The sequence below is a fragment of the Gekko japonicus genome, unplaced genomic scaffold, assembly GCF_001447785.1.
Source record: "Gekko japonicus isolate JY-2015 unplaced genomic scaffold, Gekko_japonicus_V1.1 scaffold570, whole genome shotgun sequence".
Lineage (NCBI taxonomy): Eukaryota > Metazoa > Chordata > Lepidosauria > Squamata > Gekkonidae > Gekko > Gekko japonicus.
This window is the reverse complement of record NW_015173140.1, coordinates 439,650-456,100: the sequence shown is the minus strand read 5'-3', so window position 1 is coordinate 456,100 and position 16,451 is coordinate 439,650. Positions and strand designations below refer to the sequence as shown.

The following is a 16,451-nucleotide window of genomic DNA, read 5'->3' as shown; positions in this document are numbered from 1 at the left end:
GGCGTTGCTACAGAGGGAAGGCCTGGAGAACAACCCACACCCCCAACAACTCCGAGGCGGGCGGGCTGGGGGGGGGGCTGGAAGGATCGGGGAGCCATTTAAATGCCTCCCCGTGCTTTCCCCAGCCTGTCCAAGGGCCAGCTTGCCCAGGCTCCCCACAGCCGTGGGGTGCCCGGGCAAGCCAAGCGAAGGTGGTTTAAACTGCCTTTCCTTCAAGAGGGGGCTTGCCCGGGCAAGCCAAGGGGAGGTATGGGGGTGTGCCCTAATATGCTAATGTGTGGCATGGTCAGGGTGTGGCCTAATGTGCTGATAAGTTTCTGCTGTTGGGTGTGACCTATTATGCTAATGAGTTCCTGCTGGGCTTTTTCTACAAAAAAAGCCCTGTATATATAAATCGGGGACCAGTGGATCATGGTAGTAAATCATCACCATATTAAAATACTACAGCAACCTAGTGATTTTGTTTTTAAAGAAGTCCAAAGAAGCCCCGGTGGGGGGGGGGGGCTGAGGCAAGGAAAAAGGGGAAGATCCAAACATGGCATTTAAAGGCATTTTGACTGTAACCTTTTCAAAAAAAAAAAGGTCATATCATACCAGGAAAAGGATTCCAACAGCAGGGGGAAGCAGGAGTAGAACAAACAAAGGATAACATCATAGAATCCTAGAGTTGGAAGAGACCATAGAGACCATCTAGTCCAACCCCCTGCCCAATGCAGGACCAGCCTAAAGCACCTCTGGCAAATATTTGCCCCGCCTCTTCTTGAAAGCTGTCAGTGAAGGGGAACTCACCACCTCCCCCTAGGCAACTGATTCCACCTTTGAACCACTCTGACCGTGAAAAAGGTTTTCCTAATATCCAGCCGATACCTTTCTGCATGTAATTTAAACCTGTTGTGTCCGCTGACCGCCACCAGGGGCCAGCGAATACCCCAGAGCTTGACTCTGGAAGAACAATGGGGACAAGGCTCCTGGTCTCTCCACGGAGGGACCAATGGGATGTTGGCGGGAGATTCAAACCCACCAACGGGACCTAGGGGGTGTCCCCATACGTGTATATAGTTGGCCCACCGTCCGTTCCCCTTTCTCTTGGTTGTGTGCCAGTAAATCGTGCAGGATGCTATGCGTGCCGCAGCAGCCTCACCATGCAGTCAACCCACTACACAACAAAACCCGTTGCTTCGGGTCCTCTCCTCTGCTGCCAACTGGAACAGCTCCTTGCCTTCCTCCAAATGACAGCCTTTCAACTATTGAAAGAGAGCAGTCACGTCCCCTCTAAATCTCCTCTTCTCCAAACCAAACATTCCCAAGGCCCTTAGCCTTTCCTCATAAGGCTCAGTCTCCAGACCCCTGATCATCCTCGCCACTCTCTTCTGCACCCTCTCGATATTGCCCACATCCTTTTTGAAGTGAGGCCTCCAGACCTGCACACAGGACTCCAGGTGCGGCCTGACCAAGGCAGTGTACCGAGGGGCTATGACCTCCTGTGGTTTCAATGCTATGGCCCTTTTAATACAACCCAAGATTGAATTTGCCTTTTTTGCCACCACATCACACTGACTGCTCATATTCAGTTTACAGTCCACTCTTACAGTGGACCCCAAAACAGTTTACAGTGCACCCCAAAACAGTGCCGCTGTGAGGCAGATCAAAAGATCTATGTGGAAGCAGACCAAGTATAAGAAAGTGTTCTGTGGACAGGAGAAATCTGGAAAGTGGAAGATTAGAGGACAATGTTGTATAGAGGGTCCACAGAACAGCATCAAGTTTGGAAGCAAAAACATAGGAAACACCCCTGCAGAAGCAATCCGGTTGCTATTGCAAAGTCCCAGCCCTTCAGAGAGACAGAACCCCACGTAACAGAGTTCTATGAATCGTGTATTGCGGACGAACAGCTTCAAATTAATGAGGAATGAGAAAGACAAAATGTTAACTGGAGTTATCAGGTGAAGGATTCCAGAACACCCTCCACCTTTTTCCCCATGAAGTGACCAACTTCATTATGAAAGTATGCGGCAAGAACTAGGATTGTGAACTCTTGGTGGGGAAATACCTCGAGATTGGGGGGGGGGAGCCTGGAGAGGGGAGGGACCTCAACAAGGCATAACATCATAGAGTCCCACCCTCCAAGGCAACCATTTTCTCCAGGGAAACTGATCTCTGCTCCCGGAAATCAATTGTAATAGCAGGAGCTCTCCAGACCCCACCTGGAGGTTGGCAACACTAGCAAAAGCAAACTCATTTTAAAAAGGCTCCATTTCCCTAATGGAAGTGTTTAGATTAACATAGATCAAGCATATCCCAAACCGTAAACTGTTCATATGAATCAAAGGTAAAGGTAAAGGTTCCCTTGCTCGAAAGCCAGTCGAATCCACTGCTACTTAAACCCGAAATTTATTTGTTAAATATGATTCCAAAAGAATATGATTCTCATGATAGGTATGTGATGATTTATATTTTGACAGCAGCAAGAATTATTTGGCCTAAATACTGGTAATCAGATAAAGTACCACAAAAAGAAGAAATAATCTATAAACTGATGAATGTAGTAGAGGTTGACAAACTAAATGTAACTCTATATGGGAAAGATGAAAAGGTTTTTGAGAAAAGGTGGGCGGGACTGTACGATTGGATAGAGAAAGAACGAAGTAATAGACTCTAATGCATATGTATTTTGTATATATAAATTTGTCTTGTGCAATTTATAAAAGTATAAATAAACTTGTTAAAAAAAAAAAAGAAAGACAGTCGAATCCGACTCTAGGGTTGCGGTGCTCATCTCCGTTTCAAAGCCGAAGAGCCAGCGCTATCCGAAGACGTTTCCATGGTCATGTGGCCAGCAGGACTAAACACCAAGGCACACGGAACGCTGTTACCTTCCCACCGAAGTGGTACCTATTTATCTACTTGCAATTTCTTGCTTTCGAACTGCTAGGTTGGCAAGAGCTGGAACTAGAGATGGGAGCTCACTCCATCATGCGGCACCCGGGTCTCGAACTGCTGAACTACCGACCTTCCACAGCCTGCAGTTCAGCGTCTTAACCACTTGAGCCACCGCAGCTCCGAATCAAAGATAGGATGTCACAAATTCTAGCATTTTACTTCCAATCTAGGGAAAAAAGAAATACTTCTGCCTATTGTCCACTAGATGTCAGGATGACATCAGAAATAAAACACCTCCACTCCAATCCAAAAGTTCTCAATGAAACTAAAGTCTGTGCCCAAGGGCTGGAGTACACAGGTTGTGCATAGCCTCGTGTTTCTCTATTTCAGCTTAATTTTTTAGCCAAAGCAGACCCATTCCTGGGGGAGGAACAACACTCGTGTGGCATCAGCAACTGCCCACACAGGAGCCTTCCTGTCACAGCCAAGGAACGGCCTGCCTCAAGAAGGAAGGAGTGCTTCCAGCCCCCCCCCCCTCCGGGACATTTTGCTAAGTAAAGGTAAAGGTTTCCCTTGCTCGAAAGCCAGTCGAATCCGACTCTAGGGTTGCGGTGCTCATCTCCGTTTCAAAGCCGAAGAGCCAGCACTGTCCGAAGACATTTCCGTGGTCATGTGGCCAGCATGACTAAACACCAAGGCGCACGGATCGCTGTTACCTTCCCACCGAAGTGGTCCCTATTTATCTACTTGCAATTTCTTGCTTTCGAACTGCTAGGTTGGCAGGAGCTGGAACTAGAGACGGGAGCTCACTCCATCATTTTGCTAAGTACTGGAACAGAATTGTTCAGGGGGACATTCTTATAAAGGAATTAGGGCTACATCATTAAAGGATAGACCAGGAAAATTCACTGGGTTTCTATTGCTGTAATAACATGTTCTGCATTGTTTAACGTGTCGCACGTAATACATCATCAATATCTCTAAACACATACTTACAGCGTCCTTTGCCTCTCTACGATTTCAATCAATGCCAATGGCAATATTGGAGGGCCGATTCAATCAGACTCCATTGGCCCATCCTCAATGTGTTTGTGGCACCCACGAACTTGAGGATTTATCTCACTATATCCTCACTTGAAGGAGCTGCGGTGGCTCAAGTGGTTAAGACGCTGAACTGCAGGCTGTGGAAGGTCAGTAGTTCAGCAGTTCGAGACCCGGGTTGCTGCATGACGGAGTGAGCTCCCGTCTCTAGTTCCAGCTCCTGCCAACCTAGCAGTTCGAAAGCAAGAAATTGCAAGTAGATAAATAGGGACCACTTCGGTGGGAAGGGAACAGCGTTCCGTGCGACTTGGTGTTTAGTCATGCCGGCCAGATGACCACGGAAACGTCTTCGGACAGCGCTGGCTCTTCGGCTTTGAAACGGAGATGAGCACCGCAACCCTAGAGTTGGACTCGACTAGCTTTCGAGCAAGGGAACCTTTACCTTTACCTATCCTCACTTGACCACTGTATTCTAGTCCAAGGGCTAAAATTTTAGCAGGTATTTCATCTGGTCTTAGTGCTTACCCAGTTGAGGATAACATTTGTTATCTGACAATGATGCCTATTTTATCAAGTTTCATTATTTTCCCTTGCTGCAAAGAATATACGTTTCAAGGTGGCATCGGGAAGGGGCATCATTCAGGCTACTGTGTTAAATGAGTTATATTTTGTCATTGATTTCTGGCACTTTTATATATTCTGATACTAACCTATAGTTTGTTCACAGGTTGTATTTTGTAATTTTGTAACGGCCAATGGCTAATTACAATAAACTAAACTGAAACTGAAACACATAATACTCAGGGCTGGCGAGACTCATTATGGACCCCTGGATAAAGACTCCATCTGTGCCCCCCCCCATATGACCCTGATCCAAACAAAACATCATGTTTTTAAAAACCCACAAACAAATGACTTGGGTTGCTATTACCATAAATCTATAGTAATAAAAGAATTCTCCTGCCTGTCCAAGTTTGTTTGTTTATCTACTTATTTATTTATACCCCACCTTTCTCACCAATGTTGATCCAAAGTGGTTTACATCCAGAGGTCATTTCCTGCAGGAGCGCACAGGAGCAGAGTTCCGGCAGCAAAGAGTCCAGGGGGTGGGCACATGCAACAAGCCCCACCCCCTGCTCCCAGCAGCCCTCAGTCGGAGCAAGAAGCAGCCAGGTAAGTTGCAGAGCTCCCTTGCCCCCCCCCGGCCCAAAATGGAGCCTGAGCGGTGGGTGTTGCCTTCTGACACACTTCTGGTGATGTCAGGGTGTGTGGCATATGCAAATAAGTTATGCTAATGAGTTATGCTAATGAGCTCCTGCACCTCTTTTCCTACAAAACGACCCGTTTACATCATTCTCCTCTCCTCCATTTTTCATGCTCACAACAACCCTGTGAGGTAGGTTAGGCTGAGAGCGTGTGACTGGCCCAAGGTCACCCAGTAAACTTCCATTGCAGACGGGTGATTTGACCCTGGGTTTCCCATATCCTGACACTTTAACCACTGCACCACACTGGGAGGCATAACTCATCAGAGAACAAAGCTAGGGGACTCAAAACTGGGCATTGCCTTCAGGATGATTGTGGGAGTTCCGTGGCCAAAACTGAAAGGCATCCGGGAAACCCTGGTGCAGGTGAGACAAACCGCCGCCACCCCATACTATTTGCAACTGAAGCTAAGGGCCTCTGTAGCAGGCATAAAACATGTATGAAAAGTGGTCACTAATCCCAGATATTTAAGAAACTGCACCAAATGTCGTATAGCAAAGTAGCCTTTACAAAGTACTGTTCGATCTTCCACCCACACATTAACGATTAGCAACCCAGTGCCTGAACTGGGAGCTGTAACTTCTGTTCCACAAGTATAATCACTAAAAAAAAAAAAGGTGTTATATTACAATGTATGTAAAGGCTGGAGGAGGGAGAAAGCATTCGTTTACTACTTTGTCAGATCTTGGGGAAATATTAACTCCTCTCCCCCACTTCTGTTCATAATATTAACAAGGGTTGCTACCAGGGGTCATTTTGTAGAAAAAGAGATGCAGGAGCTCATTAGCATAACTCATTAGCATATGCCACACCCCCTGACATCTCCAGAAGATTACAGCAGTCAGGGGTCATTTTGTAGAAAAAGAGGTGCAGGAACTCATTAGCATAACTTATTTGCATATGCCACACCCCCTGACATCACCGGAAGTGTGTCAGAAGGCAACACCCACAGCTCAGGCTCCACAGGACTGTTTTGGATTGCTAGCTATTGGCGGGGGGGGGGAACGTGCAGATCTGTCTTCACAGAGGAGGGAGAGCCTGTACCTGAATAAAACTTGGTCTTAAAGGTGCCACTGGACTCTTTTGGACCAGGGGGCTGGGGGGAGCTCTGCAGCTTACCGGGATGCTTCTTGCGCTGACTGAGGGCTACTGGGAGCAGGAGGTGGGGCTTGTTGCATGTGCCCGCCCCCTGGGCTCTTTACTGCCGGAGCTCCGCTCCTGTGCGCTCCTGCAGGAAATGATCCCTGGTTGCTACTATAGTATTCTTAAGTACATTCTGTTGTCAAGCAGAAAAGGGATGAGAAAGTTCTGAGACCAAGACGTTAAAATAAAGGAGAGGGGGAGACAGAAAAATTAGGTGGAAGGAGATAGAAATAAATGAGAAAAGTGTGGGAAAGAGGGAGAAAAAATAACGAAGATAGAGGGAAAGCTTGTTTTATCTTGTTTTATTCTAACTACTGCTCTGCAAGATCTGGCTGAGCAGGGTGAAAGAGAGGAAGAGAGAAAGGCTAGGCTGTTATAGAAAATGGCCTTATTTATTTATTTATTTATTTATTACTTTCAGTTTATATACCGCTCGAACCCCGAAGGGTCTCTGAGCGGTTTACATACAATTTTTAATTTCCTACCTAGGGCCACATTAACTGCTTGGGACGGGTCTTGCTTCCAGCGAATTCCTCGGGCGGGCTTCTATCCTGGGGCGTGGCCACGCGCCAGCCACAGCTCCGGCTATGTCCTGGTGGCTCCGCCACGCCGTCACACCCCCGCACCTCCACGACTCCGCCTCCGCCTAGTCTTTGTCATTCGACGTCACCAGGTCGCCAGGGCTGCCCCGCCGATCGCTCCACCGCTCCACTGCTTTGCTCGCCAACTGCTTCATTGTTCCACCGCCACTGCACACCCCACAGGGGGGAGGAGGGTGCCCCCTGCCACCTGGGGAACGTACCCAATTTATCTAGCCGCATTATGCTTATTGCACTTTCGAACCGCTGGGTGGGCGGGAGCTGGGACTAGGGCCGGGAGCTCACCCCAGCCGCAGTGGGTTTCGAACAGCTTTAGTGGCTGTTCAGTGTTGTTACAGCAGGTGTTTAACCACCTGCGCCACCGCTCTCATAAATGGCCTTGGTTAGCAGGCTGCAGGTTGACAGTCAGTGTAGCGGCCATCAGCTGGGGTTGCTTGCCTTGTTCCATTGCTGGATTAGTCGATGGGTTTAGCATGATCTGTTAGGCAAGCCCGCTTAAGTCTTGGAGAAAGGGACGTCTAGCCCATAGCAGAGCGCTTTTTACTGTACTCAGATTTCCCTGTGCCCCTAGTGGCTGCAGCCGGAACAGCACTAGAAATCACCATCAGCTTTGCCTACTAGCTTATCCCTGTGATGACTATCTGTTTTTATCCAGTTGCTGTTTGTACAGTTCATTGTTGGAAAACAGTGGTTTTTGTTATATTGGCTTCGAGACTGGGTAGTTTTGGGGCCACAAATACATCAATCGCTAGAGTTTCCCCTTTGTTTACCGCTTTAAAAATCCTGGGTTTATATTTATTTGACCCAGATTAGAGTCTGCGCTCCTAGTCACTACACCAAACTGGAAATATAGCCTAGAACATTAAACCTATAGCCCAGAATCTCCTGTTGGCAACATGGTCAGCAAGACCTTTCCCACATCTAAGTCATGTGCCCTGGACATGGATCCCTACAAACTTCAAGAATTCACTCAGAGTAAAAGGCAGTGTGTACCTTTCCATTCACGGCTGTAATGGCTTTGTGCTTTACTCCTTGTGCCTTTCAGCCTACCTATTTTTGCACTTTTGCTTTCAACTGAAAAGTCTAAATACTATCCCTATGAAATTGATAGACTCAATAAAGGAAGTCATGGCCCTCAGTTTGCAAGAGCTGAGCAAAGCTTTTAACAACGGGACTTTTGGGAGGTCATTTAGTTCACAGGGTCACCACAAGTTGGAAGCAACTCGATGGCATTTAACACACAGGCAACCTTGTGTGACTGTCTGCAGTCCCTGACCACCAACTTAACCCATGGAACCCTCCTTAAAATACCCCCCTGTTCTAAAGCGGGAAAGGAACACATTAATAAGTATCTAAGCAATCACAACCGTTTAAAAGGTGCTTGCTGCCGTTCAACACCAGATAGAACCATTGAAAAGTAAGTACTAATCCAAAAGAAAATCTTACCGTAGTTGAACACCAACCTTAATTAAGTCAGACAGCGAAAGGATAACATATCAAACACATGAAGACATTGTGTTTTGTGCAGGGATCAGAATGAGTGAGAAAAAAGTCTAAATTAAAAAAAAAAAAACACCGGAGGCACGCACAATAAATCTCGGGTGTTGACATAAATGATCCTCCGAGACCAGCTGATTATACATCTGGCAAAGACTGACACATCAAATGTTGCAATTACTCTGCAGAATTATTCAGAGATGACTCTTCAAATGTTTCTGAGACGCATCGCCCAAGTTGAGCTACATGCTGGGCCTTTGTTCTGTGCTGTACAGTGAGGTTTCTGCTCTTTAGAAATCTATTTTTTGCGGCACCCTGCTGCTTTCAAATGTTATGCCTGTCAACAGAAGAAGCTGGAGTTATGTCTTATTTAGAGGCAGTGCTGTCCTCATTGCTTTGTTTCAGAGGGTTTCTTTTGACCTTCATCTGAAAAGTCCTATAATGCAAACTTCACATGATGTTGGTCTGTTAGTACACAGATGCACAAACGGATTCCAGAGCAACCTTGGGGAGGGGGGAAAAAAACAGGCATTCGATAAGACTTTGAGACAGAAACTATTGTTTCAGCCTCACAGAAAAAGGGAGTCCAACACTTAGTCTGAAGGGCACTCGAGGGAATATTTTCAGCTAGGGCTTGAAGACAAATAGTACAAAGCAAACAAGACACCAAAGGTGAAAATGTGCTTGATAAATTGAAGCCTATCCATTCACACATTTGTGTATGAACTATAGTTTTCCTCTCTCTCTTTTTAAAAAAAGGCTGACAAACTTTTAAATAAATATTACAAAGGACACATATCTATATATCATGATGCACAGATAAAGCGGCATTTATCAAGCCACTGAGAAAGCGAGAAGACGACAATTACCTGCAGCAAGAAGGATGCATGAATGGTCCTACAGGAATACACAGTATCTGCTGGAAGCCCTGCACAGGATATTCCGTCCCATTAGTCATTGTGTTTATCGTCACACAGCACAATGTCCCTGGGTGGCGTTCCATGCAGTCCTTTCTGGACAGCATCAGCGTGAAACTGACAAACATCAGGCGATTGTGGTGTGGTTAAAAAATGTGTGCTGCACAAATTGGAAAATCAGGGCTTCTGTGAAGAGGCCAGTTATTTCTACAACGTGAGCTAACATCACTTTAGGGAGTTTACCCCCATCTATTTAAGTTTTGTGCAAATCTGTTAAACATACAGGGTAGTATTTATTTATTTATTTTAGGGGGGGTATCCGCCCCATCACTCCTTGGCAAATAGAAGGGGAAGTCGCGGAAGTAGTGACAGACTTCATGTTCCTGGGATCCCAGATCACCGCAGACTGTGACTGCAGCCATGAAATTAAAAGATGCCTGCTCCTTGGGAGGAAAGCGATGGCGAACCTAAGCAGCATGATAAAAAGTAGAGACATCACCCTGCCAACAAAAGTCCGCATGGGCAAAGCAATGGTATTCCCAGGAGTCATGTATGGCTGCGAGAGTTGGACTATAAGGAAGGCCGAGCGCCGAAGAATAGATTCTTTTGAACTCTGGTGCTGGAGAAGACTCTTGAGAGTCCCTTGGACTGCAAGAAGATCAAATCAGTCAATCCTAAAAGAAATCAACCCTGACTGTTCCCTGGAAGGCCAGATAATGAAACTCAAAAAACAGGATCACGAAACCGTGGGGGGAATCGGACGAAGCCGCGGGTCAAAATGCGGTCGCGCGCCTTCGAGTGGGAAATTGACACGTACCATCGGGGCAAAGAGAGGAGCGAGTGCAGAGCAGCGGCTGTGGGAAATCAGTCTCACAGACATGCACTCAGTGTCTGAAGCTGACCCGCTTAGTTTTGCCTCGTCAAGCCACGGGAGCTGAGAACATGCCATAGTATGGAAGCAAACTATTCTTTGCATCTGGACTTGCAAGGAATGCTGAGTGGGGCTGGGCAAGCTCACTGTCCAGTGTATATAGAATCACCAAACCAAAGAGTTGGAAGGAGCCATAGAGGCCATCTAATCCAACCCAGCCACTGGTGGGCCTCTGTTCCATATGTTTATGCAGGATCAACCTGCAGCATCCCTGAGAAGTGTTTGTCCAGCGATGCTGGAAGATTGCCAGTGAAGAAGAGCTCACCACCTCCCAAGGCAGCTGATTCCCTACTGAACTACTGTTATTGTATTTAAAGGGGGGGGGGAGCCCTAATATCCAGCCGGTATCTTTCCGCCCATAATCTCAACCCATTTTTGCAAGTCCTCTCTTCTTCTGCCAACAGGAATAGCTCCCTGCCCTCCTCTAAGTGACAGGTGTCCCCCCCAAAAATACTTTCAAATCATGTCTTAACTCAACCTCCTCTTCTCCAGACCGAACATCTCAAAGTCCCTCAACCTTTCCCTGTAGGGCTCTAGGCCCCTGATCATCCTTGTGAAGAGAAGGAGAGAGAGACAAGAGATTGGATTTATACCCCATGGCCCTTCACTACCCAAAGGAGTCTCAGAGCGGCTTACAAACTCCTTTCCTTTCCCCTCCCCTCCCCACAACAGACACCCTGTGAGGTAGGTGAGGCCGAGAGAGCTCTTGACAGAAACTGCTCTTTTTCAAGTACAGCTCTTATCAGAACCATGGCCTGTCCAAGGTTATCCAGTCAGGTGCAAGTGGAGAAGTGGGGAATCAAACCCGGTTCTCCCAGATTAGAGTCCACGCACTTAACCACTACACCAAACTGGTTCGTGGCTCTCTTCTGCACTCCATGTCAGGCACAGTGTTCGTTTCCCCCCCCCACGACTCTCGCATGCCCCTCACTTGCTAAAAATAATTAGTAAGGGTCTGTATCATGCAGAAAAGGGAAATCTGCGACCTAATTACCAAAAACCTATTTGCAGGCTTCTCTTATACTGCAGCTATGAAATCTACCAGACAAAGTATCTTATCTTTCTGTACACATATTGCTTCAAAATCAAATCAATACTGCACTTAAAATTTTAGATTTGCCTGTCTAACACAATTAACATATCCAGATTTATTTGAACTGCCTGCCCCTTTGAAAACTGGTCGCTGGGCACGATTTTGCTGATTCAACAGCTGCAGAAGCAAGACTTATCGATCAGTGCCCAAGTCCACAACAGCCCAATATTAGCATTGACTGCAAGAACTATATATATATTAAAACGAAATGGCCCCACACAAGTTTCTTGCCATTTCGGAGCAAATCCATGTTAACGTAACTTAATCCACAGTGGATCTGGAGTGAAACAGATGCAGAAATTGGTGCCCAATGTATTGAAGATGAAATAACAAATCCCCTAAACGAACAGACATGCAGCTTGGGGTTAGTTCTGGATGTCTCTTATCTCCGGAGAAACAGGAAATACCAGCTATAAAAAGGGTATCAAGCTGGTGCTGTATCAGCTGCCAAATAGCTCCTAAACTCCACTCAGGATGATGGCAATCAGGGGTCATTTCCTGCAGGAGCGCACAGGAGCGGAGCTCCGGCAGTAAAGAGCCCATGGGGCGGGCACATGCAACAAGCCCCACCCCCTGCTCCCAGCAGCCCTCAGTCAGAGCTAGAAGCAGCCAGGTAAGCTGCAGAGCCCCCCCGCCCGGCCCCCCGGTCCAAAACAGTCCACAGTGGCACCTTTAAGACCGAGTTTTATTCAGGTACAAGCTCTCCCTCCTCTGCGAGGACAGATCTGCATGTTTCCCCCCACCCCCATAGCCTTCCTCTGGGAACCAGCCTTAACTAACGCAAGATAAGGTTGGTTGGAGAGGGGCCATGGCTCAGAGGGAGACAATCTACTTAGCATGCAGGAGGTCCCAGGTTTAATCCCAGGCATCTCCAGTTAAAGGATCAGGTGGTAGGTGATGTGAAAGACCTCAGCCTGAGATCCTGAAGAGTTACTGCCAGTCTGAGTAGACCAGGGGTGTCAAACATAAGGCCCGGGGGCCAGAAGTGGCCCGTCCAGGGCTCTTATGTGGCCCGTGAATAACTAGTGCAAGGGAAGGTACAGGAGATTGCTTGGGGGGGGAGTGAGCAGAGCCACTCAAATTGTGGCTTCAGCACGGCAGAACAACCTCATCTACAGCAGTCAAGCGGAGTGGGAGTGTGTTATGTATAGAACAGAATGTATGAATGTATTCAGCTTGAGTCTAAGCAAGGTATTGTAAACCGACCTATCAGAACAAGGGAAGTTCTGGAGGGAGGCAAACTGATTGGTCTTTATGTACTGAATATGATTGGATGTTATCTGACTGGTGGGCGTGGCTTGCCAAGCCCGGACTGTTTAAAAAGGAGCCTGTTGCTCTGTTGTTTGTCTCTTTCTGGTTCTTCTGACTTAGTGTTCAATAAAGCTGTTATCACTGTTCACCTGCTGCCTCGAGTCTCGTATCTAACAGAGTGTCTGCCCAGTGGTGTATCACTGGCTCTGCAGTCTGCCCGTGTGGGTTTTCCTTTGCACCCCCCCCACCCCTTGAGGCCTTGTAGTGAGAATACACCAAGTCAGAGCTTACCAGCTGCTGTCCATTGTACAGTTTATATCGCTGGTACCTGGCATTACGTTTTATGGCACACATGGCCCGGCCTAACAAAGTGTAATTTATGTCATATCCAGCCCCTGCAACAGATGAGTTTGATACCTCTGTACAATACTGACTTTGATGGACCACTGGTCTGATTCGGTATAAGGCAACTTCATGTGAAGACTGGTCGGGAGGGCCTTTTTTCAGAAATTACCCTTTCCACATATTTTCCCAACGGGCAGTGAGAGAGATATTCTCCCCCGACAGGCCTTCTGGACTAAGCCGAAGGCATCTCTAGTCTGGAAGACTTTTGAGATGAACACACTGACCTTACAATGACAACTGCTGGTTTCGATGTACTGGCCCCGATACACCATCTAATTGAACCTCGATGTAAATAGTTGCTGGTTTCATGTGAGACTAGTTGTTTCTTATTGGTAATGGCTGTGAGGGATGTTTACGTTCAAAAGACAGCATATAAAAATGATAATAAAAGCAAGGGGAGGGGAGGGGAGGGGAGGAAGGGAGGACTTACATCAAATTCATTCAGTGCGGCAGCAAGCTCCCCAATGCCAGTGTGCCCCTTATTTTCATCAGTGGGTGAGGTGGCTTGAGCAGCGTTCGAGATGCCAGCAATCGCTTCCTGGACTTGCTTGAAAACGTAATCCCTGTTAGCTCTGGTTGCTGCTACGTCAGGGTGGCGGAGGAAAGCTTGCGAGGCAGTGTACAGCATGGTGGCATTCTTCTTCAGGGCACCGCGTGCAGCAGCCATTTCGTCCCGACAGTGAGGATCCTTCAGTTCCTGCAAGAAGTCATTGCTGATGTGGTTATTTTTTATTTTTTTAAGTATACATAAACCATGCAGAATTTGTATAATCTTTGTTTCAAATGCTTGGAGGATACCTAAAAAGGATCTACGTATCTGATCCGTGTCCTGCTTTTCCTCCAAGTTCCTCAGGGTGGCGTGAGTATCCCAACCCAAAAGAAAAGGGACACATCACACCACAAGTCACTTGGTAAAGCTTGAGTGTTATGTGTCAGCCAAGTTGTTCAGAGTTATGGGGACTGTATGAGGTAATGTCCTCCAAAATGCCCTCTCCTTAACAGCCCAGCTCAGGGGTCTTGCAATTGGAGGACTGTAGCTTCCTTGACTGAGTCAATCCGTGTCCTCCTGTCTTTAAACTTTTTCTAGCACTATTGTCTTTTCCAGTGACTCTTGCCTTCTCATAATGAGACCTAAATGCAATAACCTCTGTTTAGTCCAGGGTACAGGCGAATGTGAGCTGCGGTGGCTCAAGTGGTTAAGACGCTGAACTGCAGGCTGTGGAAGGCCGGAGTTTCAGCAGTTCGAGACCCGAGTGTGCCGCATGACGGAGTGAGCTCCCATCTCTGGTTCCAGCTCCTGCCAACCTAGCAGTTCGAAAGCAAGAAATTGCAAGTAGATAAATAGGTACCACTTTGGTGGGAAGGTAACAGCGTTCCATCTAGTCATGCTGGCCACATGACCACGGAAACATCTTCAGACAGCGCTGGCTCTTCGGCTTTGAAACGGAGATGAGCACCGCAACCCTAGAGTCGGATTCGACTGGTTTTTGAGCAAGGGAACCTTTACCTTTACCTTACAGGTGAATGTAAATAAAACGCTTAACCTGTCAAGTTGCTATAAGCTTTACCAAGTTACTTGTGGAGTGATGTATCACTTCTCCGGTGGAAAGCATGCATATTCCATGTGTTAATCATTCTGTAGACGAAGGAGGACTTGTTTTTATCTATTCTAAGCCAACCACTAATTAATTTCATGGAGTGCTCACTTGTATTGTGAGAAAGGGGGAAAAAATCTTCCTGGCTGGGAGAATTGCAATTGATATATAGGGGGTGAGGCGCTCGCGGGGGTGAAAGCCGAATTGGGGGGGGGGGGGTTGTCCCAGTCATAGACAAAGGTCATGGGAACTTTGGCCTCCTTTGCCCCTCCTAAAACCAGGAAGAAGTGATGGTGAATAAAATACAAATGGTCTCTTTGTTGGGGGGGGGGGGAGAAGTTCTTGCTTTGTTGGATGGCTAGGGGAACCCACGTGTTTTGAAGAAACTGACCTCCTTAGAAGAAGAATCAGGGGTGGATTAGCCAGTATAGCCACCAGGAGTCCCCATAGTGGGTTAAGTGCCCCCCCCAGGCCAAGTCAGCCCAACAGCAAGAAGGGCCCACCTGGGGAACCAGCACCTGTCCCCCAAGGTGATGGTACCCTGCCCACCAAAGGCCAGCGCAGGTAACCCACCAGCCCAAGGTTGCACAATAACGTTCCCAGCCCACCTGAGCCCCGTGTGGAGCCTGGGCAGGCAAGGGGCCTGGTTTTCCCCTCCTTCCTTTGTGGGGTGTAGGGTGGGCTGGGGGCCTTTTCTGGGGCTGTTTTCCCATCCTAGTCTGCCCCAGAGAAGAATGCAAACTGGAATCCAACAACGTCATTGTGCCTGTCTCTTAAACTGCCAGCAGAGAGATAAGTTTGAAACCCAGATGAGAGGGTTTTCATTTACTACTAATCTTATTTCGCCTTCGGCTAGGCATTCTTAAGACACCCTCTAGATCAACCACGGTATTCTTCCTCACCAGTGTTCCCTCTAAGCTGAGTTAGTGTGAGCTAGCTCACAGGTTTTTAGCCTCCGGCTCACACATTTTTGTCTCGGCTTAGGAAGGAGGGCTCCAGAGCGAACTAATTTCTGCCGTAACCAAACTGCTTGCTCCCAACTTTAATGTCTGTAGCTCACAAAGTAGAATTTTTGCTCACAACACTCCACAGCTTAGAGGGAGCACTGCCCCCCACCCCGCCCATTAGTAATTTATGCCTTTAAGCTCAAAGGCTCGTTTGTTAGCTTTCTTTTATTACAGAACTGCAATCTCCTAGCAGTCACGCCACTCTTCCGTAAGAGTCTGACTTCTATCTCTTACATTACATAGACAAGGTGGGGAGACTCCTGCCTGGATATGAGTGTGTGTGTAACAGGTTAAACTCCTAAAATGTGTCATTACTTTCACTGTCAATCATAGCAGGTGGTCAAGAAAAGCCTGTTCATTGTCTGTAGAGAGGAGAGAGGGATGTGTGTGTGTGTTTAAAGACTTAAAGGGGGATAATTGACAGTGTGATACTAATCCTTCTAAACCCATTGAAGTAAATCGGCTTAGAAGGGTGTGCTCTCTGCTTAGGAGCCACAATTAGTTTCCAGAAGGGCTAAAATGGCACATTTATACCACCATTGGCAGACAGTGAAAGGTTCATATCTCTAGAGAGGGGGGATCAACTGGAGAGGAGAACTTTCCCATAAGGTCTTGTAAGTTGGTAACCAGGCCAGCTGGATAAATTCCCCAGCTGTTTGGTGCACTGAATGTGCAGATGTGGGCTGATTTACAACTCTCTCTGTCTGTCTCTCTCTTTTTCTGTTTCCTCCACAGAAAAGAAGTTAATTTTTGGTTGTTTTTAAAAAAAAAAAAAAAAACATGTTGGAGACTAGAATCCCCCCATCCTCAACTGGGAATGGCCACA

The 16,451-nt window shown here is 47.2% G+C and overlaps 1 protein-coding gene across 1 annotated transcript in view; it reads right to left on the bottom strand.

Moving 5' to 3' along the window:
- Positions 1 to 16,451, bottom strand: part of CTNNA2 (catenin alpha 2) — a gene marked incomplete at its 3' end in the record, with an annotated part of 719,772 nt that overhangs the window by 530,115 nt on the left and 173,206 nt on the right. Inside the window, exon 5 of the mRNA XM_015422279.1 lies at positions 13,454 to 13,720. Within this exon, the coding sequence (XP_015277765.1) occupies positions 13,454 to 13,720 (267 nt within the window). The remainder of the gene's footprint in view (positions 1 to 13,453; positions 13,721 to 16,451) is intronic.